At 41.7% G+C, this 20,642-nt stretch overlaps 1 protein-coding gene across 1 annotated transcript in view; it reads left to right on the top strand.

Moving 5' to 3' along the window:
* The window catches only part of LOC115103175 (xenotropic and polytropic retrovirus receptor 1 homolog), a 44,837-nt gene that overhangs the window by 14,346 nt on the left and 9,849 nt on the right, over positions 1-20,642 (top strand). The window contains exons 3-6 of the mRNA XM_065005818.1: positions 14,022-14,123; positions 14,508-14,728; positions 20,008-20,157; positions 20,276-20,441. Coding sequence (XP_064861890.1) covers positions 14,022-14,123; positions 14,508-14,728; positions 20,008-20,157; positions 20,276-20,441 — 639 coding nt within the window. The remainder of the gene's footprint in view (positions 1-14,021; positions 14,124-14,507; positions 14,729-20,007; positions 20,158-20,275; positions 20,442-20,642) is intronic.

The raw sequence follows: 20,642 nt of genomic DNA, 5'->3' as shown, positions 1-20,642 counted from the left end.
CTGCTGAAAAACATCCCCACAGCATGATGCTGCCACCACCATGCTTCACCGTAGGGATGGCGCCAGGTTTCCTCCAGATGTGACGCTTGGCATTTAGACCAAAGAGTTCAATCTTGGTTTCATCAGACCAGAAAGTCTTGTGAATCGGGTTTCCCATGGTCTGAGAGTCTTCAGGTGCCTTTTGGCAAACTCCAAGCAGGCTGTTATGTGCCTTTCACTGAGGAGTGGCTTCCGTCTGGCCACTCTACCATAAAGACCTGATTGGTGGAGTGCTGCAGAGATGGTTGTCCTTCTGAAAGGTTCTCCCATTTCCACAGAGGAACTCTAGAGCTCTGTCAGAGTGACCATCAGGTTCTTGGTCACCTCCATGACCAAGGTCCTTCTCCCCCGATTGCTCAGTTTGTCCGGGCGACCAGCTCTAGGAAGAGTCTTGGCGGTTCCAAACTTCTTCCATTTAAGAATGATGGAGACTACTGTATTCTTGGGGATCTTCAATGCTGCAGATATTTTTTGGTACCCTTCCCAAGATCTGTGCCTCGACATAATCCTGTCTCAGAGCTCTACGGACAATTCCTTCGACCTCATGGCTTGGTTTTTGCTCTGACATGCACTGTCAACTGTGGGACCGTTGACAGGTGTGCCTTTCCAAATCATGTCAAATCAATTGACTTTACCATAGGTGGACTCCAATCAAGTTGTAGAAACATCTCAAGGATGATCGATGGAAACAGGATGCACCTGAGCTCAATTTCGAGTCTCATAGCAAAGGGTCTGGATACTTGAAAATAAGGTATTTCTGTTTTTATTTTTAATACATTTGCAAAAAAATCTAAAACTGTTTTTGCTTTGTTATTATGGGATATTGTGTGTAGATAAAATTTTAAAAAGCCATTTTAGAATAAGGCTGCAACGTAACAAAGTTGAAAAAGTCAAGGGGCTGAATACTTTCCGAAGGCACTGTATATCCTCTATAAATACAAAATCAGTATAACACTTGTTCAGTTTACCTTCTTAGTTACAACTTAAAGATGTGTCTGTATATGGCTGTGGATAAGAAGGCAGAAGTGTTTGTGTGGAAGCACCACAAGTACACTAATAAACAAGAAGGGCTGAATGAATTCAGCTTTGTCTCAACGTTAATCTGATATTAAATCTGAATCTGCACTGTTCACAAGATTACAAACTATGCAGTGAAATCATGTAACATGCAGTTCATAATGTCACCACTTTAGCATTGAGTAGATTCACTATTCTTTTAAGGAAATGGGGAAACTCCATTGGAATTGTATCAACGGCAGGTTGTGTATGTTTTCCATGCGTCGTCAATGGACTGTGCTATGCATTCTGGGCAATTCCCGGGACAAGAAGGGCTCTCCTTCAAGGAGTGCAGGGGTCAATTGGGCACTAGCTCAAAAACTCAACATTAGCATGAATTTCACCAACAAGAAGTACAACATTACAAACATTTAACTTGTTATCTGTAATATCATTTAGCTTTGAAATTGTGACATTACATACTTTAGAGGAAAATAGGCAGGTTTCTCGACGCATACCCTGACTTTGAGAAGGGGTTGCATGATGATTAGCAACCGCGTGAGGCAGCATGACAACCTGAATGCAATTGGCCTGGCCGACTGCTGTGTGAGGCGTTATATGTTCCTCCGTTCATTGCCCAATGGGATTCCTAGCTCTTCTTTTCTGTCTTTGGCTTGTTGTTGCGTAATGTACTGTGTATTATGACAAGCACATTCTAGCTGTTATTTAATTTTTTTGTATTTCATTTTATTAGGATCCCAATTAGCTGCTGCAAAAGCAGCATCTACTCTTCCTGGGGTCCACACATTCATTCCGAAAATGTTTTCTTAAACTGTTATTCAGTACAAAACGTGTCTGCTATATATTTCAACTGCAAATGGCTTGTGCTGATGACTGAAACATTAATGCAGGAAGATGCTTGCCGCACTGGTTTTAGTCACACATGACTAATTGAACTAGCTGGCTAGCTAACAATCTTCTCTCATTGTGAATTAAGCAGACAGACTGAATTCTAGATCTGCTCCAACTAACTAAAAAAATCCCACTAACACAATAAGCCCAGACAGTAACAGTGTTATTTTTGTGTGAAGAATGAGTCAGTGTTGACTATGTCGTCAGTCCTGTGTTCATGCATAAATAGCACAGATTGCTTGCTAGCTAGCTAGGCTAAATACATTGCTGGTTAGCCAGTGAACGTTAACCAAATGAGCATGTGATGAGGACTTTTGATTGAAGGATGAAGTGTACTTTTGATTTACTTATCCAAATACGCTGTCCCTGGCAAGCTACTCAATGTCAAACCACCATGCTCACTCTGACTCTCACGTGGTGATTTACAAGCTGAATGATGTTAAATGAGCAGCTCGTAGAGCGCTCTCTTCAGGCAATCATTACCTTTTTTTAATCATGACGATTTTAATATCGGTCTACCAATTTATCGGTCGGGCTCTAATAATATCCCTCTGGGTTTATTTTTTATTTAATCATAAAAATCCCATTGAGACAGTCTTTTTTGCAAGGGAGACCTGGCTAAGATGGCAGCAGCAATCAATACAACATTTTATTAATTCAATCAGCACAACAATACAATCCAGCATTCAGGAAACATTTACTCTACTCCTGAACAGAGTTTTGTACCAGAGTTTTAAACTCAATGAGGGTCACTAGTACATTTAGTTTTAGTATACTTTGTAGAAAATTCCATGCCTCGGAGGCCATTTCTTCTGAGCAACAACAAACACAGATTCCTGTGGTCATCTGAGGTCATAGTTCAACCAGCACTATCATTGATAGGATTGGCAATAAACATATCTAGCCTACCTTTAGGTCTGTGTGTGCTGTTGCTATGGCTGGACATTGGACACTAGGCCTGGAGTGTTGCCAATGTTAGAATTCAACTCATCAGTGTATCAGTAAAACAATCTCCGGACACTGTTGTGCTCCCAGTGTGTTTTAATATAACAACGTTGTAACCAACCAGTGTTATATAACCAAGAGAACTCCGCAGTCAGCACACAGTGAAACACATACTCCCAACCAAGTGTTTGTTTTTTGTTAATAGCCTTAGCTCTTTGTTCAGTAGGCCTACCTGCAATTATCCTTGTTTAAGTTGCTTTAATACACCATAGATACATTTAATTTAAAAAATAATTTAAGGTTTTAATGGTTCACCAAACCCACTGTTCGGTGCCTATTGCGGTTTTTGGGTCACGGTTCGGTTTTGGTACAGAGTCAAAATTAAAATGCCATTCACAATGTTCCTTACTTGTCTGTTTTGACCAGATTGTTATGTTGTGCCTCTCAAGTTTCCGCTCTGATGAGGTGGGAATTTACCAGTTGTGAAGTCATAAATACCAGTTAAGAAATGCCGATTGGCTAATGGCCAAAAAGCTGTCAACCTTAACATTAAAATACAGCTATCATGCTTGTAAACAAATTTATAGTGTTAATAGATTTATTTTTATAAGTAATGTTTTGTTGTTGTATTTAACTGCCAAAAATGTTGTTATAGAGGCCATTTCCTAAGTAGGTGACGTCAGAGGACACCGTGTGGGAGAAGTGGATGCTCAGGATGATAGACGAGTTTCCCACTAGTAATTACCAGTTTGAGGGCTGTTCAAGTGGATTTTTCAGAGTCGTGGTAAATTCCCACTTCCTATTTGGTTAGGAACGCACCGTGCCGCTGCCTCCTTCAGTGCCAGATGCATACTTGTGACTCTCATAACGCAGGCATGTCTGTAGCTCTACATCTCCCACTCAGGGGTAATGTGATGGGCTTTCACTGTTAAAGGTCCGATGCAGCTGTTTTTTATCTCAATTTCAAATACTTTCTGGGTAACAATTATGTAACTTACTGTGACTGTTTTCAATTAAAATGGTCAAACAGAAACAAAAAAAGCTTCTTAACAAAGTGTAATTTCTCAAGCAAGAATTTTGGCCAATTCTTTGAAAACTTTAGCTTTGGTTTGCTTATATAAAGTGTGTACTACATGTTTGCTAAAATGGGTGCAATTGGGAAGTTCGTAACATTGCTCAAGCACTTTCAGGGGGGTCTGAAACTCCCTATTCTCAACTACCGAAAAAGGGCGCATATCCACGGCTATAAACCAAAGACTGTAAAGAAAGATAAACAAAATAGCCTACCTATCGCTCTTGTAATTTCTTTGGCCAGTCAGAAACAGCTGCCAAGGGCTGCTTGAATGTAGAAGGTAAACGATGGTGTGTTTGTTTATTTGTGTTTCCATCTTGCTCCTGTATACTGGGGTGATGTCGGGGTAAATGTGTCCACATATTTTAGGTGTTGGCAGCTGCGTATGCTATTCTCGTTGAGTGGCGACATACTGTTAATGTTTTCTCCACAACTCTCTGCCCATTGTCAAAATGTTACCAAACCGGAGATTTAAATGGAGGATCCTCCAATTCTGGTTTATCGACCCTACCACATGCCATCGTACAGTACTAGTTCCCTGCTGCCCCTCACAAAAGGACAGTTTGAAATGTGCCAATTAATATTAGAGTTGTTTTAACGGAATAGCCTGATGTTTCAGATTTATTCGAGGCATGTGCCTACAACGCAGTGTAGGCATTGCCTCCCGAGTGGCGCAGTGGTCTAAGGCACCGCATCGCAGTGCTAGCTGTGCCACTAGAGATTCTGGGTTCGAGTCCAGGCTCTGTCGCAGTCGGCCACGACTGGGAGATCCATGGGGCGGCGCACAATTGGCTCAGCGTCGTCCGGTTTAGAGGAGGGTTTGGCCGGCAGGGATATCCTTGTCCCATCGCGCACTAGCAACCCCTGTGGCGGGCCGGGCGCAGTGCACGCTGACACTGTCGCCAGGTGAAACGATGTGCAAACAATGTGGCAAATAGAAGTGGCAATATCTTCAATTTAAGCACACTATAGAGGGTGTTCCCTCAGGCCTGGAGGGAAGCTGAAGTCATTCCACTACCCAAGAATAGTAAAGCCCCCTTTACTGGCTCAAATAGCCAACCAAATCAGCCTGTTACCAACCCTTAGTAAACTCCTGGGGAAAAATGCGTTTGACCAGATACAATGCTATTTTGCATGTCACATCGTTTCACCTCTTCCACATTGACCTTACGGAATTCAAAAGTAAAATTCTTGTCTTTCATAATTTGGTCCGATATACTTGGATGTGTAGTGTCAGTGTTTGTTGCTGGCATGTCATCCCTAAGTTTGCTTATCTTACCAATGAAAAAGTCAAAGTAGTTTGCAATATCAGTGGACTTTGTGATGAATGAGCCATCTAATTCAATAAATGCAGATTTGGCTTTTTTCCCCAAAAAATTAATTTAAGGTGCCCCAAAGCTTTTTACTATCATTCTTTATATAATGTATCTTTCATTCATAGTGTCGTTTCTTTTTATTTAGTTTAGTCACATGATTTCTTAATTTGCAGTATATTTGCCAGTCAGTTGGGCTGCCAGACTTAATTGCCATACCTTTTACCTCAACCATACAATTTTTCAATTCATCATCAATCCAATTGGATTTAACAGTTTTTACAGTCATTTTCTTAATGAGTGTGTGCTTATTAGTAACTGGAATAAGTAGTTTCCTAAATGTTTCAAGTGCAGCGTCTGGTTGCTCCTCATTACACACCACAGACCAGCAAATACAGTTGAAGTCAGAAGTTTACATACACTTAGGTTGGAGTCATTTAAAACTCGTTTTTCAACCTCTCCACAAATTTCTTGTTAACAAACTATGATTTTGGCAAGTCGGTTAGGACATCTACTTTGTGCATGACAATTCATTTTTCCAACAATTGTTTATAGATAGATTATTTCACTTAATTCACTGTATCACAATTCCAGTGGGTCAGAAGTTTACATACAGTAAGTTGACTGTGCCTTTTAAACAGCTTGGAAAATTCCAGAAAATGATGTCATGGCTTTAGAAGCTTCTGATAGGCTATTGACATCATTTGAGTCAATTGGAGGTGTACCTGTGGATGTATTTCAAGGCCTACCTTCAAACTCAGTGCCTCTTTGTTTGACGTCATGGGAAAATCAAAAGAAATCAGCCAAGACCTCAGAAAAATAATTGTAGACCTCCACAAGTCTGGTTCATCCTTGGGAGCTGAAGGTACCACATTCATCTGTACAAACAATAGTACGCAAGTATAAACACCATGGGACCACGCAGCCGTCATACCGCTCAGGAAGGAGACGTGTGAATGAACGTACATTGGTGCGAAAAGTGCAAAGCAATCCCAGAACAGCAAAGGACCTTGTGAACATGCTGGAGATACAAAAGTATCTATATCCACAGTAAAACAAGTCCTATATCGACATAACCTGAAAGGCTGCTCAGCAAAGAAGAAGCCACTGCTCCAAAACCGCCATAAAAAAGCCAGCATATGGTTTGCAACTGCACATGGGGACAAAGATTGTACTTTTTGGAGAAATGTCCTCGGGTATGATGAAACAAAAATAGAACTGTTTGGCCATAATGGCCAAAGAACACCATTCCAACCGTAAAGCACGGGGGTGGCAGCATCATGTTGTGGGGGTGCTTTGCTGCAGGAGAGACTGGTGCACTTCACAAAATAGATGGCATCATGAGGCTGGAAAATTATGTAGATATATTGAAGCAACATCTCAAGACATCAGTTAAAGCTTGGTCTCAAATGGGTCTTCCAAATGGACAATGACCCCAAGCATACTTCCAAGGTTGTGGCAAAATGGCTTAAGGACAACAAAGTCAAGGTATTGGAGTAGCCATCACAAGCCCTGACCTCAATCCCATAGAAAATGTGTGAGCAGAACTGAAAAGGCGTGTGCGAGCAATGAGGCCTACAAACCTGACTCAGTTACACCAGTTCTGTCAGGAGGAATGGGTCAAAATTCACCCAATTTATTGTGGGAAGCTTGTTGAAGGCTACCCAAAACGTTTGACCAAAGTTAAACAATATAAAGGCAATGCTACTAAATACTAATTGAGTGTATGTAAACGTCTGATCCACTGCGAATGTGATGAAAGAATAAAAGCTGAAATAAATAATTCTCTCTACTATTATTCTACTAATACATTTCTGCAGTGTATTAGTCCCAGCCTTTGGAACTTTGGATACTGCTTTAAAGCAAATATCTGCAGCATTAATACAAATGTGATCAATACATGTTGATGATTTAATATAGAGGTCGACTGATTATGATTTTTTTTCAACACCGTTACCGATTATTGGAGGACCAGCATATGCCGATACCGATTAATCAGCCGATTTTAAAATATATTTATCTGTTTGTAATAAATGACAATTACAACAATACTGAATGAACACTTTTATTTTAACTTAATATAATACATCAATAAAATCAATTTAGCCTCAAATAAATGATGAAACATGTTCAATTTGGTTTAAATAATGCAAAAACAAAGTTTTGGAGAAGTAAAAGTGCAATATGTGCCATGTAAAAAAAGCTAACGTTTAAGTTCCTTGCTCAGAACATGAGAACATGTGAAAGCTGTTGGTTCCTTTTAACATAACATATGGTTCCTTTTAACATAAGGCTCGTATTTCTTTGTGTTATTATGTTATAATTAAGTCTATGATTTGATAGAGCAGTCTGACTAAGCGGTGGTAGGCAGCAGCAGGCTCGTAAGCATTCATTCAAACAGCCAACAGCTCTTCGCTGTGCTTCAAGCATTGAGCTGTTTATGACTTCAAGCCTATCAACTCCCGAGATTAGGCTGGTGTAACCGATGTGAAATGGCTAGCTAGTTAGCAGGGTGCGCGCTAATAGCGTTTCAACCGGTGACGTCACTCGCTCGGAGACCTTGAAGTAGTTGTTCCCCATGCTCTGCAAGGGCCGCGGCTTTTGTGGAGAGATGGGTAATGATGCTTCGTGGGTGGCTGTTGTCGATGTGTCCCTGGTTCGAGCCCAGGTTGGGGTGAGGAGAGGGACGGAAGCTGTACTGTTACACTGGCAATACTATAGTGCCTATAAGAACATCCACTAGTCAAAGGTATATGAAATACAAATGGTATAGAGAGAAATAGTCCTATAATAACTACAACTTAAAACTTCTTACCTGGGAATATTGGAGATTCATGTTAATATGGTCAAATCCGGAAACTACCATTTCGAAAACAAAATGTTTATTCTTTAAGTGAAATACGGAACCGATCCGTATTTAATCTAACGGGTGGCATCCATAAATCTAAATATTCCTGTTACATTGCACAACCTTCAATGTTATGTCATAATTACGTAAAATTCTGGCAAATTAGTTCGAAGCGAGCCAGGCGGCCCAAACTGTTGCATGTACTCTGACTCTGCGTGCAATGAACGCAAGAGAAGTGACACAATTTCCCTAGTTTAATATTGCCTGCTAACCTGGATTTCTTTTATCTAAATATGCAGTTTTAAAAATATGTACTTCTGTGTATTGATTTTAAGAAAGCCATTGATGTTTAATGGTTAGGTACATTCGTGCAACGATTGTGCTTTTGTCACAAATGCGCTTTTGTTAAATCATTCCCCGTTTGGCGAAGTTGGCTGTCTTTATGGTTAGGTACACATTGGTGTAACGACGGTGCTTTTTTCCGCGAATGCGCTTGTTAAATCACCCGTTTGGCAAAGTAGGCTATGATTCAATAATACATTTCACAGGCACCGCATCGATTACATGCAACGCAGGACAAGCTAGATAACTACACATGGTTGATGATATTACTAGTTTAACTAGTGATTATGTTAAGATTGATTGTTTTTTATAAGATATGTTTAATGCTAGCTAGCACCTTACGTTGGCTCCTTGCTGCACTCGCATAACAGGTAGTCAATGTAATTGGCCATTGGTGTCCAAAAACTTGAAATCGGCCCTAATTAATCGGCCATTCCTATTTAATGGGTCGACCTCTAATTCAATACCAATAAGTCTGCCATTTTCACCCCATTCTGTGATTTGAGAGTTTATGACATAGCCCCTCTAGTAATTTAATAGGATCTCTGTGGCTTAAACAATAACTTCATATCTGAAGTCATGCACTTTTTCTATTGATTGGTGTGGTCTCTGTGTGTATGTGTGTGTCTCTCAGAGTCAGCGAGAACGGGAGCGAGGATGTGGCCTACCCATGTGTGGTTAATTACTGAATTGAATGGCTGTGGTTTATAAATATGTATGTGTAGGGGTGTGTTGATTATCTCTGTTTTTGTGCCATAACGTAGCTCTGCGTGTGTGCGTGCGCGATAAGAGTCACTGACTCAAAGCCACAAGAGGATAGAAAATATTTAAAACGTTGCTTTTTCGGGGGAGGTAGTTGCAGAAACGTTATAATGGTTTAGTCGACTTCCTCAATGGTTGGTCAATACCTGTTATTTGCCATGGCAGACTGATGATAATCACAGGGCCATTTTAGGCCAAATTGAATGTAATTGAAAAGTTAATGATGGTCCTCCGAAATGGCTGATGTTTGCGGACCTGTGAGGTCGGTTTCACCCGTTCATTTTCACACGGACGCCATGATGTCACTTACCTTACCAGCATTCTCACAAGTCTGACTTCACTGGCACCATCATCATAGTCTGCCCACTCTGTCAAAACTGTTTTAATGTTTTTATAAACCACTTTGTGTGCATAGAAATGGCGCAGAATTGCTTTCTTCAACTCTAGCCTGATAGGCAAATGTTGAAATACTGAAATTGTCATGAGGCTAATCTTTCGCTGGAAACATCTGGAAACTGAAACATCAAAAAATAGACCAATGTTTCCCCTCTGTGATTTGTCAGTGTGTCATCGTGTGTCATAGATTGGTTACAGGGTATCTCTCTAATCTAGTCAGCTCTCCTCAGGGCCCAGTCGGCCCCAGTGACCCAGTTCTATACAGCTATATAGAGTTACCTAAACCAGTTTGAGTTTTATATAGGGGTTGACTCAGTCAAACCAGTACTACACTAACAGCTGGGATGCATTACTAGTGCTGTTGCCATTCCCTGGGGCAGTTGACAACCTTGATCAAATCCGGAGTTCAACTTGATAAACAACATCACACCGGATAAGTGTTTTATTGAGTGGGTATAGCAGGGTCGGCCTATAGCCTATTAAGATTGTTGGTATTGTGACAATATCATCTGCCCCCTTGTCCAGTTGCTAAAGGAACATTTTGAGGAAAACAGTAATAATTTTGTCCATGATTCAGCCTGTGTCAGGATCACTCTGTCTGCTATAAAATAGCATCTATTTTAATAAAATGAGCTGTATTTAATCTGCAGACTCACAACAACTCGTTTGGAGAGTCCCCACTCACATTTGGTCAGCATGTGTCACTGTATATTGAAACTGGAGTCATAACACATCAATTTATGTGAATAAAAACGATAAAATCATGGCATTATCCATCAATGTGAAGTATTATTTCTTCCTACTTTGAACTTGTTTTGTCTCTCTTCGGATTTCAATCAAGCCCAATGGACTAAAGACTTCACCAAAGCTTGGAGAACAGTCAGGGAAAAACACTTTGTCAAAATCCTTTATGGAGTCTGTGAAAATGTTTACATTCAGACCTATTACATTTCTCTGACCTTTTCACTGAGGGAAAGACACTGTGCAAAACAGTCTGAAAGGCCAGTAAAGGGATATTTGGAGACTTACCAACGGCACTAACACAGACTTAACATCCTGTTCAGGCGTACCGTTCCAGAAGGAGCGTTCTGAGTGGTATTTTTTGGCTATTAATATTCATCTGCACCCATCCATCATTCTACCCATTCTCTTCCTCATCCAGTGGTTTCAGGCTCTAACGATGGCCTCTCTTTCTCACTCGCTCAACGCGTGACTCCAGATAGCATTTCTGGTCCCAAAACTTTGCAGACCAGTGATTTAACTTTTGCTGCAAATGTCTGAACACGAGTGCTCGCATGTGTAATGTATTCATGATTGGCTCATTCTGCGGAAAGCAGGATGGGCAGTTTTTGTTATGAATCTAGAGTTTCTCATCTGATGCAGGGCTATTAGGATGATGAATCCTTGTCCTCTTGCCTATTATGAGATTCTGTGGATTTGGTCCCAGTCATAGACCCATATAAAGAGGCCAGTATGCCCAGATCCTCCCAGCCTATCACATTTCAAGTTCAGTTCAGCATCTTTGGTCCTACATGGGATTACGTGCAGTAGTTTAGAAACTGATACCGGAATACATCTGGAGTTCTCAGAAGAACACTTTCATGATATGGCAAGTTACAATTTGCTTTTTGAAAGTCCTATATCTTGAAAATTTGATTTGCTGACATGCAACAAAAATGTGTGACCGTATGGACTAACAGTGGACTAATGAAATAAATATTCCTTTAATACAGTGTATTCGGAGTATTCCGAAGTATTCAGACCCCTAGACTTTTTCCACATTTTGTGAAGTTACAGCCTTATTCCAAAATGGATTAAATTAATTGATTTCTTTACCAATCTACACAATACCCCATAATGACAAAGCAAAAACAGGTTTGTAAAAATTTAGGCAAATTTATAAAAAAATATACAACTGAAATATCACATTTACATAAGTATTCAGACCTTTCACTCAGTACTTTGTTGAAGCACTTTGGCAGTGATTACAGCCTCAAGTCTTCTTGGGTATGACGCTACAAGCTTGGCACACATGCATCGCTGCACAGCTATTTTCAGGTCTCTCCAGAGATGTTCGATCATCGGGTTCAAGTCCAGGCTCTTTTTAGCAAATGTATAAAAAATTCAAAAACAGACCTTATTTACATAAGTATTCAGACCCTTTGCTATGGGACTTGAAATTGAGCTCAGGTGCATCTTGTTTCCAATGATCATCTTTGAAATGTTTCCATAACTTGATTGGAGTCCACCTGTGGTAACTTCAATTGATTGGACATGATTTGGAAAGGCACACACACCTGTCTATATAAAAACCAAACAATAAGGTCGAAGGAATTGTCCGTAGAGCTCAGAGACAGGATTGTGTCGAGTCACAGATCTAGGGAAGGATACTAAAACATTTATGCAGCATTGAAGGTCCCCAAGAAGACAGACTCCATCATTCTTAAATGGAAGAAGTTTGGAACCAAGACTCTTCCTAGAGCTGGGCGCTCGGCCAAACTGAGCAATCAGGGGAGAAGGGCCTTTGTCAGGGAGGTGACCAAGAACCCAATAGTCACTCTGCCAGAGTTCCTCTGTGGAGATGGTTGTCCTTCTGGAAAGTTTTCCCATCTCTGCAGCAATCCACCAATCAGGCCTTTATGGTAGAGTGGCCAGACGGAAGCCACTCCCCAGTAAAAGGCACATGACCAGCCCGCTTGGAGTTTGCCAAAGGACAGCTAAAGGACTCTGACCATGAGACACAAGATTCTCTGGTCTGATGAAACCAAGATTGAACTCTTTGGTCTGAATGCCAAGCGTCACATCTGGAAGAAACTTGGCACCATCTCTACAGTGAAGCAAGGTGGTGGCAACATCATGCTGTGGAGATGTTTTTTAATGGCAGGGACTGGGAGACTAGTCAGGATCGAGATGAACGAAGCAAAGTACAAAGATATCCTTGATGAAAACTTGCTACAGAGCTCTCAGTACCTCAGATTGGGGCAAAGGTTCACCTTCAAACATGACAATGACCCTAAGCACACAGCCAAGACAACGCAGGAGTGGCTTCTGTACTATTCTCTGAATGTCCTTGAGTGGCCCAGCCAGAGCCTGGACTTGAACCTGATCGAACATATCTGGAGAGATCTGAAAATAGCTGTGCAGCGACACTCCCCATCCAACCTGACAGAGCTTGAGAGGATCTGCAGAGAAGAATGGGAGAAACTCCCCAAATACAGGTGTGGCAAGCTTGTAGTGTCATACCCAAGAAGACTCGAGGCTGTAATCACTGGCAAAGGTGTATACTTATGTAAATGTGATATTTCAACAACACATTTTTTTAATACATTGGCAAATTGTCTAAAAGTCGGTTTTTACTTTGTCATTATGGGGTATTGTGTGTAGATTGATTAGGTAAAAAAAAACGATTTAATCAATTTTAGAATAAAGCTGTAACGTAGCAAAATGTGGAAAAAGTCAAGGGGTCTGAATACTTTCCGAATGCACCATACATGGGTCAGCATTCTCCACAACTCCAGTCCTTTTGTTTTATCCTTACTCAAATGCTCCAGATAAAACATAAGCTTGTAAGGGGTAATGAAAGTGACTCCTTGAATTATCCCAGACACCCACCCAGTTTTTTCCTGACTACAGAGTCTGGCTGTTCTGACTCACGGATAGTCGTCAGACACTGAGTCAGAGGTGCCGTCTGGACTACCCATAGCCCTACAATAAGTTAACCTACTTCTGTTACATTGGGAATTACCGGGAACCAACCTGCGGGCTCCTGCCCTCTGCCGTGGCTCCTCTTGGTGGCCCTTTGGGGTATTACAGGAGTGAGGTAGCAGTGTATCAAGGCACATAATGCACTTTCTCAATGATTTTAGGCGTTCCTAGAGAACTGCAATGTGTGCTGGGTTTGGTCTCACATGCGTCACTCTTTTTAAACACCCAATTCAACTAATCCACAAGACTGATTAGTTGAATCCAGTGTTTTGGTGCTGGGCTGGACACATTGTTCATTATAGATTTTCTTCACAATGCTGTGCCACCTGAATGTGCTGAATAAGCCAAGAGAGGTTAAGTAATAACTGTGTCATGTATGTACAGAAGCCTTGCTCAAAGCTGAGTCTCCAAAATAACTAACCACTTCTTTTAAGACTGCCTCTCTCAACACAGTCTTAGGGATCCAGTCGTTTTAAACATGTTTGATGGATTCCCACTAAACAAGGGCTTGCTGATTTAGTTGACTAGATGGTAGAACCAGGGGTGCCTAAGTTGAAATACATCAAATGTGAAATGAATGGGATATCACAAGTGGCAAAAATAGCAAGCTCTCAAAGACATTTGCAAACCCCTTGAAAATTTGTCAGCTTTTCTGTAAGAGATAAGATGAATAACACCTCGTTCTTTCCAGTCACAGACGAGGACACAGTCAAGAGATACTATGCCAAGTTTGAGGAGAAGTTCTTTCAGGCGTGCGAAAAGGAGCTGGCCAAAATCAACACATTCTACTCAGGTAACTGTACAATTGTGTACAACAATGTGTTGTCATTTATGTTGTTCATTTATGTCATCCTGCACCTCATATAACCAAACCACCGTGTGTCTCTCTAGTTAGCTAGCCGTTTCTATGATTGTACAAAAAAACTACAGCACATTCACATTGCGTGATTAGCAAAAAGTTACACGCTCCTCCACTGTCCACTACTGGCCTAGGCCACTAAAGGCCCATCTGTTCAGAAGACAAACATTTAAACCCTTAGGGAGTGAATCTCCCTGCCAGAAACCAACAGTTAGGCAACAAAGACCGAATCAGACTGTCTCTCTCTTACTCAATCTCCATCTCTCTCCTTCCCATGACCCTTCCTCCTCTCTCTGGCTCTTCTCTCCCCCTCTCCAGAAAAGCTAGCCGAGGCCCAGCGTCGTTTCGCCACTCTCCAAAATGAGCTGCAGTCGTCGCTGGACGCCCAGAGGGAAAGCAGCATGCAAGGCCTCCGTCGCCGCCGCAAGGCCGTGTTCCACCTGTCCCAGCAGGAGCGCTGCAAACATCGCAACATCAAGGACCTGCAGCTGGCCTTCTCCGAGTTCTACCTCAGCCTCATCCTGCTGCAGAACTACCAGGTTAGTACCCTAAACCCTACACACTACCCCTAGACCACAGGAGGCTGCTGAGGGGAGGAAGGCTCATAATAGTGACTGGAATGAAGTGACTGGAAGGGTATCAAATGATGAGTTCGATTCCATTTATTCCATTCCAGCCTTTTACTATGAGCCTGTCATCCCCAAATAAGGTGCCACCAACCTCCTGTGCCCTAGACACTATCACTAGATACTACCTCAGCCTCATCCTGCTGCAGAATTACCAAGTTATTAGACACTACCAGGGTGGGAAATGAACTTTTTGGTGGCAGGTAGATTTTTTACCAGGCAATTGTTTTTTTCTTGTTGTTACTTCCTAATGTTTCTAAACTATTACTAGTAAGAAGTAATGGGGTATATTGCTTAATTTCATTTTTGTGACGTGTCTTTTTCCAATTATGTTTAAAATAAATATTTTTAAATCCAATATTAAAAACAGATAAACAGTTCTACAACTGAACATCTACAACAATTCTAGTGGCATATTTTGGTTAAACTATCCCCAATTCAATGGAATTGCAACCCTCAATGCACAGCGCATTCTACCATCACCTGTGCAGTGCACTCTTCTATGGCGTGTACAGCTGATTCTCAAGATCTTGATGAGATGCTATTGAGCCCACACTATTACACTGTCTGAGACAAGGACTATATGCTTTCTGGTAAGTTTTGATTACAGTACTGGGTGGGGTGGATATTTTATATGACGTACATTATTTTTTGTTAACTAGTAAATAGTAGCCTACAGCAAGGTGTTTTAAAATAATTTCTAACTTGTTAACAATTTCTGCTAGTTTGTTTTCGCTACCATGTGGGTTTTTAGCTTGCTTGAACCTGCTAACTGAGGAGTGTTAATTCACCTGTCTCCATACATGTTAAAACATTTATCTTACAAAGGAGTTGATTAATCTAACTGCTTAACTATTTATCTGTACATGGAATTGTATTGGAGTTTTTCCCCCCAATTTCTTTCCTAATTTTCACAGGAAAATGCCATGGGCACTGTCTGGTGTGTGGAGACATTTCACTGCAGCTAATGAAAAGGAAAAGCTGTGTACATTTAATAATACTCTGCCAAATCATATGTGAAGAATGCAACAATGATGCAGAATCATGTGGCTATGTGCATCAAGTTCCCTCAGCGCTCACAACAAGCAACCTCTGACAAAGGTCCCTCTACTTGTATTCGAGGTGAAAATGATGAATCATACATCTTATCGATAGCAACAGCTCATGGTCCTCCTGGAATCAAAGTTTTTTTGACTCAATGGAGGAACGTAGTCAGATAAATGCTGATGAATGTCTTGCTTGAGCTGTGTATGCAACTGCGTCACCTCTGCTCACAGGCAATGTGTATTGGAAGATATGTGAATGTTCTTTGACCAGCATACTCACCTTCAAGTGAAGGTCAAGCAAATCATAGAGAAAGCAGACTGTATTGCATTCATCTCTGATGAGTGGTCGAATGTTCCTGGGCAAGGAATAATTAACTACATCTCAACCAGTATTCTACAAGAGCACAGACACAAGGGACAACAGACACACCGGTCTCTACATTGCAGATGAGCTGAAGGCAGTCATCAATGACCTTGGACCACAGAAGGGATTTGCACTGGTGACAGACCATGCTGCACACATGAAGGCTGCTTGGTCTAAAGTGGAGGAGTCCTACCCTCACATCCCACCCATTGGCTGTGCTGCTCATGCATTGAATCTGCTCCTCAAGGACATCATGGCACTGAAAACAATAGTTACACTCGACAAGAAAGCCAAGGAAATGGTTAGGTATGTGAAGGGTCATCAAGTTATAGCAGCAATCTACCTCACCATGCAAAGTGAGAAGAATAAGAGCACCACATTGAAGCTGCCCAGCAACACCCGTTGGGGTGGTGTTATCATCATGTTTGACAGTCTCCTGGAGGGGAAGGAGTTTCTCCAAGAAATGGCCATATCACAGTCTGCCGATATGGACAACAGCCCCATCAAGAGGATCCTCCTGGATGATGTATTTTGGGAAAGAGTGGTAAGCAGCCTGAAACTCCTGAAACCTGTAGCAGTAGCCATTGGACGGATTGAGGGAGACAATGCCATCCTGTCTGATGTTCAGACTCTGTTTGCAGATATAAGAGAAGAAATCCATACTACCCTGCCCGCTTCACTGTTGCTCCAAGCAGAGGAAACTGCAGTTCTGAAATACATCAAAAAGCATGAAGACTTCTGCCTGAAGCCCATACACACCGCAGCGTACGAGTTGGACCCCAAGTATGCTGGCAAGAGCATCCTGTCTGGTGCAGAGATCAACAAGGTCTATGGTGTCATCATTACCGTGTCTCGCCACCTTGGCCTGGATGAGGGCAAGGTTCTTGACAGTCTGGCAAAATACACTTCCAAGCAAGGACTTTGGGATGGAGATGCAATATGGCCGTCGTGCCAGCATATCTCATCAGCCACCTGGTAGAAGGGACTTTGTGGATTTGAGACTCTTTCCCCTGTTGCCTTCATTATCCTCCAGATCCCACCATCATCAGCCGTCTCAGAGCACAACTGGAACTTGTTTGGGAACACACACACCAAAGCACGCAACAGGCTGACCAATACAAGGGTTCAAAAATGTGTGGCCATCCGGGCAAATTTGAGGCTTTTTGAGCCTGACAACGAGCCTCTTTGGACACTGTGTTAAACAAACCTCCAAACGAGCATCAACGCCATACAACACTCCTTCCGTGGCCTCCAACTGCTCTTAAATGCTAGTAAATCGAAATGCATGCTCTTCAACCGATCGCTGCCCGCACGACTAGCATCACTACTCTGGACAGTTCTGACTTAGAATATGTGGACAACTAAAAATACCTAGGTGTCTGGTAAACTCTCCTTCCAGACTCAAATTAAGCATCTCCAATCCAAAGTTAAATCTAGAATCTGCTTCCTATTTCGCAACAAAGCCTCCTTCACTCATGTTGCCAAACATACCCTCGTAAAACTGACTATCCTACCGATCCTTGACCTCGGCGATGTCATTTACAAAATAGCCTCCAACATTCTAGACAGCAAATTGGATGCAGTCTATCACAGTGCCATCCGTTTTGTCACAAAGTCCCATATACTACGCACCACTGCGACCTGTATGCTCTCGTTGGCTGGTCCTCGCTACATATTCGTCGCCAAATCCACTGGCTCCAGGTCATCTGTAAGTCTTTGCTAGGTAAAGCCCTGCCTTATCTCAGTTCACTGGTCACCATAGCCACACCCGTAGCACGCGCTCCAGCAGGTATATTTCACTGTTCATCCCCAAAGACAACACTTCTTTGGCCACCTTTCCTTCCAGTTCTCTGCTGCCAATGACTGTAATGAAATGCAAAAATCGCTGAAGTTGGAGACTTGTACCTCCCTCAATAACTTTAAGCGTCAGCTGTCAGAGCAGCTTACCGATTGCTGCAGCTGTACACAGCCCATCTGTAAATAGCCCATCCAACCAACTACCTACCTCATCCCCATATTTGTTTTTGTTTTTCTGCTCTTTTGCACACCAGTATTTCTACTTACACATCCTCATCTGCACATCGATCACTCTAGTGTAAATTGCTAAATTGTAATTACTTCGCCACTATTGGCCTATTTATTGCCTTACCTCTTTACTTCATTTGCACATACTGTATACAGATTTTTTTCTATTGTGTTATTGACTGTTCGTTTGTTTAGTCCATGTGTAATTCTGTGTTTGTGGCGCACTGCTTAGCTTTATCTTGGCCAGGTTGCAGTTGTAAATGAGAACTTGTTCTCAACTGGCCTACCTGGTTAAATAAAGGTTAAAAAAAAAATGAAAGGTGGACATTGAGGAGGTCCAGGGAGAAGACATGGAAGCCTGAGAGGAAAACAGTCTAGAAACTAAAGCTTAGGATATCATTTTACAGATGTATGTTGAAAACATTTTTGGGAGATGCGATGGATCATTGGGGATCATTCAATATTCCCTTTCTTTTGTTGTTCAGTGAAATCATCCCATGTGAAGAGTCAACTCATTTAATTAAAGTTAAATTCGTAACTAAATTGTTTTAAAAATTTCTATTGGAAGGATTTAATTATTTGCAAATATGTCTACTTATGATAAAGGTATGTATGTTTGTCTCCATATGATATGGTAAATATATCCAATGCAAAAAACATCTACATTTAAATGGTGTTAATATTCATTAGCATATATTTCCATTAATTCCCATATATTCCCGTTATTTCCCATATTCCCGTTAATTCCCACGGAAAGTTTCCACCTCTGAATATTCCCCAAAATGGGCAACCCTAGTAATGACCGTGCTGTTTAACCTGCTTCTTGATGTGCCACACTTGTCAGGTCGAAAGATTATCTTGGCAAAGGATAAATGCTCACCAACAGGGATGTAAACAAATTTGTGCACAAAATTTGAGAGAAATCAGCTTTTTGTGCTTATGAAACATATCTGGGATTTTTTATTTCAGCTCATGAAACATGGGACCAACACTTTACATGTTGAGTTTATATTTTTGTTCAGTGTAGAAGCACACAAGTACATCTACGAGATTAATGACAAAAGTTAATGGGCGTGATTCATTATTAATCGAGCACAATCATTAGGTGAGACAAATGTTCAGCTGCCTCCTTTAAGGGCCGTAACCATGGTAACTTTCACACTTGCTTATCTGTGATGAAAAAAATACCAGACTGTGATTTCTTCCTAGCAGCAGAAAGTTGAAAAACTCTAACGTTGAACTCTAACGTTGAAAAACAACCTAGCATGTGACCAAAACAATGTAACTTGCCAAAGAAAAAGTCACGACAAAGTCACGTTTTAGTAGCCTGCCTTGTCAATTTGGCCAACTTCCACATATGGGCTTCGGATAAAAAAAGTATAATCCTAAATGTTGTGACCACCTTCCAATTTGGCTGGTGAAATAGACATTCTTACCCGCCAATGACAATCTACCTGCATTTGGCTGGTGTTCATTTCCAACCCTGGATACTACCCTTAGATATTACCCCCTATACACTGTTCCTGGTTACTACCTCATCCTGCTGCAGAACTACCAGCGTTAGTTACCAGCTCCTAAACACCAACCCTAGACACCCTACCGCTAAGCCTAACCTTGTTGTTTTGTGTCACCTGATCAATTGCAACAGGTTTTGTCATATCTGTACGAGCAAAGAAATATATCTGAGCGATCCAAAAAAAGAATCTGAGAGACTCCTACTTATAACCATTCAACTGTTTCTCCTCTCGTCTCCCCAGAATCTGAACTTCACAGGTTTCCGTAAAATCCTGAAGAAGCATGATAAGATTCTGGAGACGTCGCGGGGGGCCGACTGGCGCGTGGCCCATGTAGAGGTTGCCCCCTTCTACACCTGCAAGAAGATCACCCAGCTCATCTCTGAGACTGAGGTACTGGACAGCCATTTTGTTTTCCCCTCTTATCAATGAGAAGTATTAGCTCGTAGCAATGTACTATAATCATTTCAGTTTTTGTCTTTTAGCTGTGACACAATCTCTCTCCTCGCAGGCCCTGGTAACACAAGAGTTGGAGGGAGGAGACAGACAGCGAGCCATGAAGAGGCTACGAGTGCCACCACTGGGTGCTGCACAGCCTGCTCCGGCGTGGACCACCTTTAGGGTTGGGTTGTACTGTGGAGTCTTCCTAGTCCTCATGGTCACCGTCGTCATCACAGGTATACCTGTCTTCCCTGCCTTTCCCCTATTCTCCTCCTACCCTCTGTCTTACTGAAGCTCTAACACAAGTTTTAAACCATGGTGGTGTGAAGTGCTTTACCATGTGAAAAGATTGGCTTGATAGTGAGATTTTCTATGTCGATTTTTCACATTATTTCATACAGGCCCTAGTCCTCTAGTTCAGGGTTTGATAGCTCAGT

Source organism: Oncorhynchus nerka, linkage group LG20, assembly GCF_034236695.1.
Source record: "Oncorhynchus nerka isolate Pitt River linkage group LG20, Oner_Uvic_2.0, whole genome shotgun sequence".
In the NCBI taxonomy this organism is placed as follows: Eukaryota; Metazoa; Chordata; class Actinopteri; order Salmoniformes; family Salmonidae; genus Oncorhynchus; species Oncorhynchus nerka.
This window is presented reverse-complemented; position numbering and strand designations above follow the sequence as displayed.